Source organism: Martes martes, assembly GCF_963455335.1.
Source record: "Martes martes genome assembly, chromosome: 7".
NCBI classification, from domain to species: domain Eukaryota; kingdom Metazoa; phylum Chordata; class Mammalia; order Carnivora; family Mustelidae; genus Martes; species Martes martes.
In genome coordinates this window covers 70,084,577-70,099,329 of record NC_137894.1, presented here as the reverse complement: position 1 = coordinate 70,099,329, position 14,753 = coordinate 70,084,577, and the positions used below count along the sequence as shown (strand labels likewise).

The following is a 14,753-nucleotide window of genomic DNA, read 5'->3' as shown; positions in this document are numbered from 1 at the left end:
AGCTTGTTGATTCTGCCAGAAGACTCTTTAAGGGAAGGTGGGAGTTAGGAGTGCACACAGCCTGAAAGCTGTGAACTAAAAAAGGGGAAAACCTCTCTGTTCAGCCTTTGCATAGCATTCCTCCTGGCAGGTGTGGGCTGACAGCAATGTAATTGGCAGTTATGCCTGATTTAATGTTCCCGGGGTTCATGGCATTAAGCCCAGTATTATATATAGGTGCAAAGGCACTGAAGTTTTAACATGATCTTCATTTAGCAAAAATGTTAAGAAGCCAGTGGTTTTTAAGCATAGAGTTAACAAAGTTTCATTAATTCAATAAACATTTAGTGAGCTTGTACCAAATGCTAAGCATTTTCTAGGTACTGGGTAATGAATAAAGTAATTCATAATCCCTATTCTCAAAGGTCTTACATTGGGGACTTGGGGAGAATAGAGAAAAAAAAATATATTATGGGGTCAAAGGGTAAAGAGTAAAGGCAAGTGTACTAGTTTATATGAAGTTGTCAGGGAAGTTCTCTTCCATAAGGTAATCTTTGGACAGAGATCAAAGGAAGTAAGGAAACAAGTCATACTGAAATCTGAGGAAAGAACATTTCAGGCAGAAAACAGTAAGTACCTAGGCCCTGGGGTGGGAGCATGCCTGACATGTTCAACCAACAGCAAGAAGACTCATGTTGAGTTCAATTAGATGAATGTCTTCTTGCAATTAGGATGAGAGGGAGAAATGTTACTAGAGCACAGTGAGCTGGGGAAGGGGAACAGGGCCAGACCATACAGATCATAGTGAAGATTTTTTATTTTATAAATGACTGAGAAGAGAAGCTACTTGGAAGATTTTCAGAACAAGAGTGGCATTTGTGTATAGAGTTACTCTGATCATTGTGTGAAAAAGGTACTACTGGAGAACAGGGGATGAATCAGGGAGGCAAGTCTGGAAGCCATCACCACAGCCCAAGAGAAGATGATGGTGGCCTATTGTAGCTAGTAGAGTAAGTAAGTTTCTGGATGTGTTTTATAGATAGAGCCAACAGGATTTATTGTTGGATTAGATGTGTGGTGTGAGAAAACAAAGGATTCAAAATATTGACAAAGCATATAACCTGAGAAACCAGAAGTCTGGAACAGCCTATTTCCTGAGAGGGACACAACTCCCAGAAGGGCAGGTTCCACAAGGAATCGCTGGTTTCATTTGGGATGGACTCAGTTTGACGTGTGTAAGCAGAGGTGTCGAGAAGGCAGTTGATACATGGAACTGGAGTTCAAGGAAGAAACCAGGGCGAGAGATATAAATTTAGAAGTTCTAAGATTCGTATGTCCCCACCCTTAACAATTTCTCCACTTGATGAACTATTAAAATACACTTTTTTTTTAAAGATTTTATTTATTTATTTGACAGAGAGAGATCACAGTAGACAGAGAGGCAGGCAGAGAGAGAGAGAGAGGGAAGCAGGCTCCCCGCTGAGCAGAGAGCCCGATGCGGGACTCGATCCCAGGACCCTGAGATCATGACCTGAGCCGAAGGCAGTGGCCCAACCCACTGAGCCACCCAGGAGCCCTAAAATACACTTTTTAAATGTGATCTCTTGACCCTGAATGATTGAATTCTTTCACAAGAATTGTGCTTTTATATCTCACAAAGCATTCCTCTTGAAGTCTTTCAATGTTATATAAGATTATTTGTCGTCATTTCCTTTCAGAACTGAAGCCACGTGGTGTGGCAGTCAACTTGATTCCAGGGTTACCAGCGTATATCCTGTTCATGTGTGTCCGACATGCTGACTATCTGAATGATGATCAGAAAGTAAGGTCGTTGCTAACATCAACAATTAACAGCATCAAAAAAGTATTAAAGGTCAGTTCATGTTCAACAAAATTCTCCTAGTGAACATTAATGACGACAGAATCTGCACCAGGGTCTTTTCCTTCCTTCCACTGGGGATAAGTGGCCCAATATGAACACTTTCCAGTCTTCACTGATAACTTCCACTGTAGGAAACAGTCTTTCTTGCAACATGTCTATATGCCTTCTTGTACAATGGAGCTCAGGTTGATGAGTAATCAAAATTAATTTGACGTAATTGCATTAAGTTGCACAGTAAATTAAGTGTCTTCATAAACAGAAATAGTCTCTTTTGAGATCTTACAAGTAAATTAAAAATATTTAGTGTGGTCCTTATATATAGGGAGTATGATGCTCTAGTTAAAAAGGTATTAAAGAAGTTCAATACGACATGGGTTGTTCATAAAGAAGATGTCTGATAAAACATTAAAATTTTTCTTCCAACTTTTCTTCCTGTTATTCTCCAATTCACCCTATAATTTCCTTGTTCCCTGAAATGCCTGGTTCCACGTGAGAAGCAACACGCAGATACTAAGCAGAGAGGAAAGACTTGGGAAAGGCAGCGGAATTATGTAATAGAGCAGAAAGCCCTGCCTAACTCAGTAATCACCGAGTCACCTTGCATAATCCTCCTCTTGCCTCTCTAGAAAAACAGTGAACATTATACTTAACTTTAACTCACGTGTTTCTGTGAGGAGCTAAGAGACTGTGCTCCAAGTACTTTGCTTTCTGATTATCTAACTGAAGTTGGATGAGAACCTTCAGAATGGAGCTAAGTGGCTGGTTAACATAGCCTGTGGACGCTCTCACATCTAAGGTGTCTTTCATGCACTGTTTTGTTTTAATTGTGGTAAAATATACGAGACATAAAATCTACCACTTAGCCATTTTTCAGTGCACTGTTCTGTGGCATTAAGTGTGTTCACGTTGTTGTGCAGCCGCTATCACTGCCCACCTGCGGAACTTTTCCTTCTTCCCCGCCTGAAGCTCTGTCCTTGTGAAACACAAGCCTCCCTGCAGCCCCTGGGAGCGAGCCTTTGACAAACACGGGTTCCCTGTCCCTCCTGGGCAGGTTTGGATGGAGTTAGCTTGTTACTGAAGCATGGAGCTTCTGAAGATTTAACATTTTTAAAAATTGATGAATGTCTTCTGATATAACTCACTTCATTTTTGGTGTATCGTTGCTATAGCCTGCGTTTAGCCTGCAAGTTTACTATCGTTGCTATAGCCTGCATTTAGCCTGCAAGTTTACTAATTTCTAAGTCAGCTCCTACAAACACAGCAAAACCGAATCATATTTTCGCCCTCTCATTCCTGATTGCATAAAGACATTTATCTAGTTTGACTATTTATCATACCAAATTGTTTAAAAATTTAAAAAGAGTGGGTACTAACATATAGCACCCTTATGATGCCATTCAGAATTGATGTGCGTTTGTCTCCGGTCCCAGTTTTGAACTGAAGTGTATTTGCCTCGAGTCCCTGTTCTGATTTAGCAGCCGGTTGTTAGACCCAGTCCTGATGTAGAACCATTCAGCTTCCCCTCTCTCCGATTCTGCACAGGGCTCCCTCTACCCCATTTCTCAGTCTCTGCTCTGGAGTTGTATCTTATTGTTGACCAAATTTGTAACCTAATCTGGGTTTCAGCACTTCATAGTCTGGGACATCCCTTTGTGCTTTCAGACCTTTCTGATACCCTGAGTAATCATGAGGGAAGTGAGTTGGGGTAAGCTGTGGTATGATGAATTTTTTTCTGCCGAAAGGGACTGCTAAACTAACATCACCTAAGTGGGCATCCTCTTCTAATGGCAAGAAAATAGATGCCAAGCAAAACAACAACCAAACAACAAACACAGGGTTGAAATTTTCTAGCAATGATGTAAGATTTACAATTGCAATGTGATTTATTTTTGTAATTATCATGTAACTGAAAAAAGTGGGCCTTCTGGTGTCTGCTCAGTTACTTTCAGGTTGCTATTTCCATAAGGAAAAGTGAATTTAGCCTTTTTCTCTCTTTCAGAAAAGAGGTGATGATTTTGAAACTGTCTCCTTCTGGCTCTCTAACACATGCCGATTTTTGCACTGTTTGAAACAGTACAGTGGAGAAGAGGTGAGGAAACCTTGATTACAAAACCCGCATGATGTACTTTCTTCTACCCTCTTTAAGGAAAAACTTAAAAGCATGAAACACTCAACCATTTGTTAATTTAAAGATTTTATTTATTTGAGAGAAAGAGAGCAAGTGAGAGAGAGAAAGCATGAGCAGGGGAAGGGGCAGAGAGAGAGGGAGAAGCAGTCTTCCTGCTGACCAGAGAGCCCGACATAAGACTCCATCCTAGGATCTTGAGATCATGACCCGAGCTGAAGGCAAATGCTTAACCACTGAGCCAGTCAGGCGCCCCCCAGTTGTTAATTTAGAAACCTGAATTCGGAGGTAGGTTGGAAGCTCATAGCTTTGTTTGATGTTCATTGTTTATGAAACAGTGAATTGGAGAGCAACATAGTTTCTTCCTCTGAGAGTTTGTATTATGAGAAAGCATAGCAGAAATAAAATGAGCATTAGTTAATGAATTGTTATGAGCAGTGAAACCTCTTGTCAGTATGTGGAAAGTGGACTTTTCAGGGACTGATATGAGAAATATTAAACAATTTAAAGAAATTCATCAATTTTGGCTTTCCATAATACATAAAAGGTGATCAAACTGAGGCATATTTCTTTAGATTGGTCCAAAAACCTATTCTGTTTTTATTTGCAGTGATATGTTCATCAGGTGTTTGATAGACTTCAAAACTATGTGATATATTAATAATTATTCTTTATTCAGATCTACTGAGTATATATCAGACAGCACTTCTATACACTCTGTTACTTAATTCTTATAGCATCTCTGTGAGGTAGGAATTACAACCCAGTTTTACAGATGAGAAAACTGAAGTTTGGCGATGTTCATCAACTTGCCCAGATCCTCTTAGTCAGAAGGAGCAGAGCTGGGGTTCTGGGGCCGCCAGGCTCTGCAGCCTGTGCCCCTACCCACTGCTGTCCATGCCTTCCATTTTTTGCCTGGAGTGCAGGCGGAGAAGCTGACCAGTAGTATTTTCTGGGCACCCAGATGCTAGGGCAGAGGGTTGTCCTGGAAAATGATGGAAAACATAAATACGAGTAAGATGCAGCCCCTGAGAAGGTGGGACAGATAGACTGGAATTCCTCTGAGGGGCCATCAGCTGTCCTGTCAGTCCCCACTTCTAGGCTATGTTGTCAGGTAGTCTGTAGGGAGGCTCGACTTCAGGTGGAATCCATCAAGCAGGCAATGTCTGACACATTACCTGCCTGTACAGTTGGTTTTCCATTTTAACTAATACCACCAAAAAATTCCATTCTGTGCTTGGACTGGAAATCATATATGGTTACCATGAAATATAATAAAGGGAAATTTTTTATTTATTCACCGATCTCAGTAGAAATTGGTCTGTTTTAAAAAGATTATGTATAGGGGCGCCTGGGTGGCTCAGTGGTTTAAGCCTCTGCCTTTGGCTCAGGTCATGATCTCAGGGTCCTGGGATCGAGCCCCGCATCGGGCTCTCTGCTCAGCAGGAGCCTGCTTCCCCCTCTCTCTGTCTGCCTCTCTGCCTAGCTCTGATTTCTCTCTGTCAAATAAATAAAATCTTTAAAAAAAAAAAAAAAAGATTATGTATGCCCTTCAGGTGCAGTATTTACAAATAAGACTCTGTTTAACAGAACTGAAGTTAAGAGGTTAGTACTTTAGATAATTCAGTGTTTGGCAGTAAATGTGTTGCATCATAAGTAAAAATACTCATTAATCTTTTTTCTAATTAAGTTCCCCCATCTTGTTTCACTGACATGGTTGTTGGAAAGGGTTAACCTCTAGCTTGCCAAGTGTAGATATTACTCAAAAGCTAATAAGTGGAGGGAGGATACGATGGAAACAAACACACAGAGCATTTGAGAATGACTGTGTGGCCTTCAAGAGTGGAACAGGTGGAAACTCTTCAGAGGGAGGACAGCAGGGGAATCTGATCGAACTGAGGTGTTAGAAGAGGCATTTTCTTTCATTGGTGTCAGTAACTTTGCTTTCTGGTTCTAGGGCTTTATGAAACACAACACATCTCGCCAGAATGAACACTGCCTCACCAATTTTGACCTGGCTGAATACCGGCAGGTGCTAAGTGACTTGGCTATTCAGATCTACCAGCAACTTGTGCGGGTGTTAGAGAATATCCTTCAGCCCATGATCGGTAAGGCGAGGGCAGGGTTGATGTCGAGGTCTGTCTGGCCCAGCGGCCACACTTGTTTGGAGGCCTGTCTTCACACAAACAGCATAAAGCAGTAAGACTCAATCCTGAACTTAGCTGAGTCATGCTGGAACCTCAGCCGTGACTAACTGGGATATGTCAGAATCACTGCTTCCACATGACTGAGGCAGCAGGATCTAGTGAATCTCCCCACTGGGTGGTGCCTGTCCCTTGAGACTGGGCTCTGCTCTAGACCCAGCGGTATACACATACCTTGTCCACTTTTCAAAAACACTTTAAACTTTGGCCCAAGAAACTGCTACCCAGGTCTTCCTCGGGGTCCACTTAAAACACAGGAGGCCGGGGAGAGTTTGCACTTTGGCTATTAGGCTTCAGTCAAAAGGCTGGGGCAACAAGAATAGGTCTCGGATGCTCAATGGTGAGTTACACATCTCAAGGCCCCTGTGGAATTGTCAAAGGCAGTTTTGTTTAAAGTAGTGGTCTCTCACTGATAAGTGACTGGGGTGTGCACAGTGGTGTTTTTGTATATGTGTACTTAACTAGGTGTGTGAGTCCGTGTACCTCTCTTTATATGCGTGTACTCAGTCTGGGTGTGTATTTATGTACTGTACTACATACATTCCTTTGGAATGTGTACCATATATGAAGTAGGAATTAGGAGGCATATATAAATTACAGGCGTTTAATTTTGAATGAACTGAATTAAATGTGTTTTAAGTTATCAAACTCATCTTTGGGCAAATTATCAGCAGCTTCTTTTTTTTTTCTTTTTTTAATATTTCACTTATTTGATGGTGAGAGGGAGACAGAGTGAGAGAACACAAGCAGAGGGGAGATTCAGAGGGAGAGGGAGAAACAAGCTCCCCAGTGAGCATGGAGCCCCATGCGGGACTCGATCCCAGGACCCTGGGATCATGACCTGAGCTGAAGGCAGACGCTTAACTGACCAAGCCACCCAGGTACCCCTATCAGCAGCTTTTTAAGACTACTCCCAGCTACCCTTTCTTTTCCCACACATGTGTTTTCTACATTTACACAACCTCATCATTGCCCTTAGTATTCTGTCTTCCATCGCACACTCACAGTTAACCAAGCAGAAACATGAAAAGCTGCGGAAGCCATGGGAGATGGCAGTGAGTTCCTCAGGAGGTGACATCTGGGGTGAGTTCTTCAGTTGTCCCCTGACAGTTGTGTATTCAAAGCAATGTCGGTTAGCTCAAATTTAAGAGACGACACAGATGCACAGAAGGTCAATTTCAGCCAGTGTTTCTTCTACTTTTGCCTATTTTTTTTGGCTAAACAGGAAGCTTACCTCTGAGATGTCCCACTTTAAGCCACCACGCCCATCTCCCAGGGATCTGATAGCAACCGCCAGAGTTTTGTGTCAGTGTGAGGTTCTGTGGAAACCGTGGTTAGCACTGTGAGCTATAAAAAGAATAAGACATATAAAGATGAACCAGGAGTGGCCCTTCTCTCAAGGGGCTGCCAGGCCAGGGGTGATCCCCCCACAACCATCCTAGAGGAGGCATAAGCCAAACACTGTGAGGCCGCAGTGGAGGAAGCAGCAATGACCCAGATTTGAGAAGACCAAGTCAGGGGAGGCTGACACTAACCCGAGTCCTCCCTGCTACTGCGAGAAGCTCCGGGCAAGGAAGGGGCCAACTTTCCAGCCCCACACAACCATGCCCTCCCAAGCTTCTCCACGACCACTGTCCAGGCTCCTGCTATTCTTGCTGCTTGGTTTGCCTGTGGGGCTCAGACATCCTTGGGGAATCTCTTCTCCTCTCTCTAATCGCTGTGTCTTTCTCAAAAACCCTTCCAAGGTATCATAAGCTTGGAGCGCCTGGGTGGCTCAATTGGTTAAGCATCTGCCTTCAGCTCAGGTTATGATCCCAGGGGCCTCATATCGAGTCCCACATCAGGCTCCTTGCTCAGTGGGGAGCCTGCCTCTCCCTCTGCCATTCCCCCGGCTTATGTTATCTGGCTCTCTTTCTCTTCGTCAAATAAATAAATAAATAAATTTTTAAAAAAGATTTTATTTATTTATTTGACAGAGAGAGACACAGCGAGAGAAGGAACACAAGAAGGGTGTAGTGGGAGAGGGAGAAGCGGGCTTCCCGCTGAGCAGGGAGCCCAATGTGGGGCTTGATTCCAGGACCCAGGAATTATGACCGGAGCCAAAGGCAGTTGCCTAAAAACTGAGCCATCCAGGTGCCCCAAATAAATAAAATCTTAAAAAAAAAATCACAAGCTTTTGCTAGTACAAGCTGGGCTGCTTTGTATTTTAGAAAATGCACCATTAAGATTTCTTAATTTCATGGGTAAATTTTTGCATTTAAGAATTATTCCTTCATTAAAGTTTAAAATCTGGAAGCCCTTTTTTGAAAGTTCTTTTTCCCCTCTTTTGATACTCAGAGCATTTTCCTAAATTGAATGTGTGAGAGTGCGTGCGTGCCTGTATTAGCTGGTGTGTGTGCACATGGACCAGGCATCCTCTAACACTTGAACTCCTCCTGCAGTCTCCGGCATGCTGGAACATGAAACCATTCAGGGCGTGTCTGGGGTGAAGCCCACAGGGCTTAGAAAGCGAACCTCCAGCATCGCGGACGAGGGCACCTACACACTGGATTCCATCCTCCGGCAGCTCAACTCCTTCCACTCGGTCCTGTGTCAGCACGGCATGGACCCTGAACTGATCAAGCAGGTGGTCAAGCAAATGTTCTACATCGTGGGGGCCGTCACTCTGAATAACCTCCTGCTGCGCAAGGACATGTGCTCCTGGAGTAAAGGCATGCAGATCAGGTGAGCAGAGGCCGGCTCCTGCCCTGTGTCTGGTCGGGGTGTCGGGGTCTGCTGCCACTAGCCACGCAGCCAGGGACAACACACAAGGAGCTGTTTTCTCTGGCCTGCCTGGACCGCTCCACTTTTGTGCATGACTGCTTCAGACTGTGCCTTTTAGCAGGTTCTCCCCTCCACTACCGGGGAACCCTGCTCCCCCAGGACACTGACTTGTTGGAGGGAATGGAGAGATGATAAAAAATACTTTGAGTACTTTGAGATGCTTCCTCATCTTTTGTGTGTGTTTTAATCGTACATAACAAAATGTCAAATTTTTTATAAGGAAAATTTCTAATGTTTGATTTATCTTAGAAATTTATTTTGACAAAATACCTTTTTGTACCATGGCAGCAAGAGCATGTCTAATAGATCTCTAACTGGAAATGTGCCCCTCTGTCTTTTAAGAAAGTGTAAACTCAGCTTTATGACCAGCTACCCCTCAGCACAAGCCATTATCTTAATAGAATTGATTTCTTTGCAAATAATTTGTTTTTGAAGATTTTATTTATTTATTTGAGAGCTAGAGAGAGCTAGTGAGAGATAGAGGTATGAGTAGGGGAGCAGCAGAGGGAGAGGGAGAAGGAGGCTCCCTGCTGAGCAGGTTGCCCAGCTTGGGGCTTGATCCCAGGATTCTGGGATCGTGACCTGAGCCAAAGACAAATGCTTAACCGACTGAGCCAATCAGGTGCCCCAGCAAATCATTTGTTTTAAAACAGAGGAGTCACCAAGAGAGGAAAATAGGATCTCTCCTACATAAGTCTTTAGTTAATCTCAGGAAACCTTGGCATTCTTTACAAATTTTCCATTCTGACACACATCCATTGGAGTTAACATTAAGAAGATAATGCCTTCATTCAGGTTGTAGAATTTACTTGTCTTTAAGCTTTGTTTATGTATTTCTCCATACATGTGAGGCACTGTCGTAATATCATACTGCCTCCTATTTGCCTGACTACAAAGTTCTGATCGTGTGTCTGTGTAGCATTTTAGCATGAGAACCACTGTCACCTGGTTGACCACTTCTTGAAACCTCAGCATCTGTGTGATTTCTACATCTCTTGCCACATCTGGGGTCTCTGTCTCTTCCAGTGCTCCCCCCTGCCCCCACTTACCTTCTCTCCTTCTATCCCTGGGCTTCTGTAGGCCACTACTCCGTCACCCAGGCTCTTCCCTAAAGAGGGCTGCGGCACAAGCTCTGTGTGAGAGCATCTTGTTTTTTGTAACTACCTTGGAATTTGACTGAAGGAGGAAAGGGTACTCAAAGGTTATCATTTCTCTCCTCTGACTTGTAAAAGAAGCTAGAAAGCCTTTTTTGGTCAGCTGTTTAATAAGAACACGGCCATGTAGGATGTTCTATTTTGTCTTTCAGCAAGTTTTATTTCATAATTTTTGCTGTAAGGCTCCATTTCTACCTTCCATTGAAGTTAATTATATTCTCTAATCATTTACTCTTACATAATTATGATTATAAACCTCATGGCTATAATAAAATTTTAAGCACAGCTGGTAAGATTTAAGAAAATTGAACAAAAATACTGCCTGTCATTTTAACTGAAATTCCTGACAAAGCTGTACATAAAAAATTAAGACATTTATGACAACATTCAGTAAAATTTGCATTCTCTCCCTCTCTCTCTTTTTGGCATAGGTACAATGTCAGTCAGCTGGAAGAATGGCTGCGCGACAAGAACCTGATGAATAGCGGGGCTAAGGAAACCCTGGAACCGCTCATTCAGGCTGCTCAGCTCTTGCAAGTGAAAAAGAAGACAGATGACGATGCGGAAGCCATTTGTTCCATGTGCAGTGCTCTAACTACTGCCCAGGTGAAGTGCCTCCCCCTGCTGAGAGATACTGTAGCAATCAGCAAGGGTGACACTTAGGGAAGTGAGGAGCCCCCCCAAGCCATCACTCTCGTCCCTGAGCTGGCTACACACGCCCCCCCAAGCCATCACTCTCGTCCCTGAGCTGGCTTCACGTGTGTCGGACAAGGCATTTGAGGACAGTGGCAACAGCACGAGGCAAGGCAAAGGCATAAACGAGCCCATTTTTCTTTTGCCAGTTATTTCTGTGTTGACTCCTGCACTTTCTTAATGTTCTTTACGTGTCTCGTAATGTAGGCATCTTACCTAGATTATACATAGACTTTGTATAGAAAGCAGCTGCATAGAAACAAGGGACACTATTAACGGTTGCCATTGGGTAGACTGAGATTGAGCAGGACCCTTTTCCTTTTCATGTTGTGTTCTTTTGTGTACTTTGGTTGTTTTTCCAAATTTATATTGCTTCTTAAAATATACAAATATTACATTAATACATTCTTATTTTAAAAATTCACATAGTAAAGTTAAATATGCTTTTAGACCAGCTCTCTCTCTCTCCCCTTATCCCAACCCAGCCCTGAGAAGAATTACAGACTTATTCATAGATTCTTTTACTTTTCCAGGTTATAAGGACCCAGTGTGTGTTTGATAATATGCTAAAAACTTTGATCATTTCATTCTCACAGATTGTCAAAGTGTTGAATTTGTATACTCCAGTTAATGAGTTTGAAGAAAGAGTCTCTGTATCGTTTATTCGTACCATACAGGTAAGATCTCCCAGGCTTTCTTTTTCTGTGATTCACAAACAGTTTTCTGAATGAAAATTTTACAGTTTATTGAGAGAAAATGTGTTTTATTATTGTGTTATCTCATTTTAACAGTGCATTCCCTTTTTGATAACAGCTTATTAGAGAAAGGAAACATTCTTTATTAGTTGAGGACTTCTTGATATATTTTTGGTGGGGGAAAAATCTTTATAGATTCAAAGAACTGACACTCTGTTTGTTGTTTTTTTAAATCTCAGATGCGTTTACGAGACAGGAAAGACTCGCCTCAGCTGCTCATGGATGCTAAACACATCTTTCCTGTCACCTTTCCTTTCAACCCATCCTCCCTCGCCCTGGAAACCATCCAGATTCCAGCCAGCCTGGGCCTGGGATTCATATCACGGGTCTGAAAGTGACGTGATGCCAAGGCAAACAGGGACAGTAAGAACCCATTATTTCCAGTGAGCTACTGAACAGACATTTTTAAAGAGACAGCACTACTTGTCTTTCCAATGATAGGTTATTAAGTGGAAATCTCCCTAAACACTTTTATCACCTGGGGAAGACCGATAGGCTTCTTTGTGCTGTGTCACCTTAATAGCAACACTCACCCTGGATCAGTTAGGTATCCCGAGGTACATGCAGGTGAATGACAGAAGGAAGGGGAAAAAAATTCTCCAGCTGCCAGCATTTACTTTCAGTCCTTAGCACTGCATCTGAGTGGTACGGTAAACATGTAAATTCCAGGTATGAGTGTTGTTAGGAAAGCACCTACAAGGAGCCTCCCCTGCACGGACCAGAAGAATTGAAAGAAAAATTGCCATTGAGTACATATCATATCAGTTCAGGAATCAGTTATGTTGATGTTGTCAAAGTGGATCAAAGAAATAAACTGGCAATATGTAAAGTACTTGTCAAGTAACTTCCTTCTATGTGTCCCTATGCTATAGAGATCTTAAGAGAATATTGGTTTGCCATATAGCATAGAAGTGCATTTGTACTGTAGTTTACTGAGCATTTTAAATTGCTGCTACATACTGTGTTCTTTAATATATAAGCGATATTCTCATTAGGCACTACAACAATAAGCTTCTCTTTTATCAACTCTGTTTACAATTCAATCAGATCAGTTTTAACTGGATTATGTGCAAACATATACAGATTCACCTGCACAAGTAGCAGACACTGGCAAGTCATGTAGAAATATGACAAAATGTTTGACATTTAGGGATAGGATTAGACAAAGTGGATGTTGTTGATGTCATTATTTATTCAGAATGTATTACATTGATGTGCTCATTAATTTTCCCTGGGTGGATATCACATCAGGGTACAGTGTTCTGTGAAGTGACTTATTTTTAGTTCCCAGGCCGGATTCCTGCACTGCATATTTTCAGTACTGACAGGTTTTTCTTTCTTCTTCTTAATTTATTAAGAATTAACCTCAGTCACTATCTAGAGAAGATTCAGATCTTGAAATCTTGATTATCCTATACATTATGCAAAAGAAGGTGTGTAATAAATAACTATGGTTCCATTTTTTTAAGCTTTGCAACTTCTATAAATGTTCTCAGTACCACTAGATACTTTAAGGAGCATCATATTAAGAATACTTTAAGACTTATATAAGAAATATATGAAGATTGCTAAATTTTACAGAGGGTATGTTTCAATAAGACCCAGATCCTGTAAGTTTCATTCTGAAATCCTAACTAAGCATCTTCTCAGTTTTTCCTGGAAATCCTAGACAGTGGGTCTTTCAGGTTGTGCAAGAACAAGTTCTTAGCTTTCATTAGAAACTCTGGTTCTGAATTATAAACATAGATTTATATAACTTAACTATTAGGTGGTCTATGAAAAATGACATCTTATTAAAACATGTACAATATTAATGGAAGTCAGTTTCAAATCATGATAAAGATTGTCATTAAAAGATTAACACTGTTAACTTATTTGGGCCTCACATTCCTCATTTATACAGTAAGAGGGTTGGACCTCCCCACATATGAAGTTTCTCTCCTCTCAGCACTCAGATCATAGAGAAACGAGGTGCAGTTACTCCGTGAATTTACCCTTGAATAGAAAGATCAGTGTTTGGTGCCTCTTAATCCTGGGGGATTAATTAAATGTAAAATCAAAAGTTGGTGTAGATATAACCTTTCTCAAATGTACATGATTTTTACATGCTTTTCGAAAGTGAATTAGTTTGGGTAATTTTTACTGAATCATGTACTGCTGTATTCAGGTTGGATACATTTATTTATTTGCAAATCAACCAAAAACACTACTGATTCCTTCAGGTTCTCTTAGTTTTCACCAGTTGTCAATGTGGTTTTCAATGAACAATGAGCTCTTGTAATCTTTTGGTTAGTACTAAATGTGCCAGAATACTGACTCATTGCATAGGGAAAATGCTTTAAAGAAAAAAAAATGCCACCACGGTGTAGGCGGTCCACCTTAGACCAGGAAATCCTCCCAGGTCCTTTCACAGCTTAGTCCCTGTGTAACATGTCTTGTGCACAACCTGCATCTTGTCAGGTCTTCGACAGCACACTGTAGCTTCTGCTGCCATCGCAGTCTTTATATCCTACCCCGACAGCTTGTAGCCTGAAACGTCTCTCTCTTGTCTCCTGCCTTTTTGCTGGAAAGTGCTAGAACCTCTGTTCCACACCTGGGCCAGAATCTCTCCTGTTCAGTGATGGTCACACGAAGATTCTACTGTTCCAGGCTCCACCTTCCTCTGAGGCCTACCCAGGACCCCAGATGGGGATCTGAATTAACTTCTCTTGGCAGCCTAGATATCTTTAGTCATAACAAGAATACCTTACAACCAGGGAACCGCAAGACCTGGTAAACGACTCTGTATGCTACTTTCTGGAGGACGAAACAGTAATCTGCTGACTAGGGGTTTCCTTTAGCACCTCTGAGGACAGCTCACCCTCTCTCCAATCAGCTTTCTCACCCAGCTTCAAACCTACCTTCCCCAGCCCTCCGCCCGCCCATTCCACCATTCACTCTTCCCCTTCTCTCAGCTGAGCCATGCATCACATCACCCGCCTGCTCACCGACTCTGACTACGTGGAAGGCAGTGAATGGTGTCAGTCCTCAGTTGCCCCCCTGGCCTCCCTTCAGGCTGATATTTGTTGTTCTCACTTCTCGGCAGCACATTCCTTAACATCATCTCTAATTTGCTTTTTCATATTTCCCCTGTGACAC

At 42.2% G+C, this 14,753-nt stretch overlaps 1 protein-coding gene across 1 annotated transcript in view; it reads left to right on the top strand.

The window, feature by feature from the left end:
- MYO5A (myosin VA) overlaps window positions 1-13,488 on the top strand; it is a 180,460-nt gene extending 166,972 nt beyond the window's left edge. The window contains exons 35-41 of the mRNA XM_080808332.1: window positions 1,698-1,852; window positions 3,861-3,950; window positions 5,944-6,094; window positions 8,632-8,914; window positions 10,599-10,773; window positions 11,457-11,537; window positions 11,795-13,488. Of these exons, the coding sequence (XP_080664458.1) occupies window positions 1,698-1,852; window positions 3,861-3,950; window positions 5,944-6,094; window positions 8,632-8,914; window positions 10,599-10,773; window positions 11,457-11,537; window positions 11,795-11,947 (1,088 nt within the window). The 3' untranslated portion in view covers window positions 11,948-13,488. The remainder of the gene's footprint in view (window positions 1-1,697; window positions 1,853-3,860; window positions 3,951-5,943; window positions 6,095-8,631; window positions 8,915-10,598; window positions 10,774-11,456; window positions 11,538-11,794) is intronic.
- The last annotated feature ends 1,265 nt before the right edge of the window (window positions 13,489-14,753 follow it).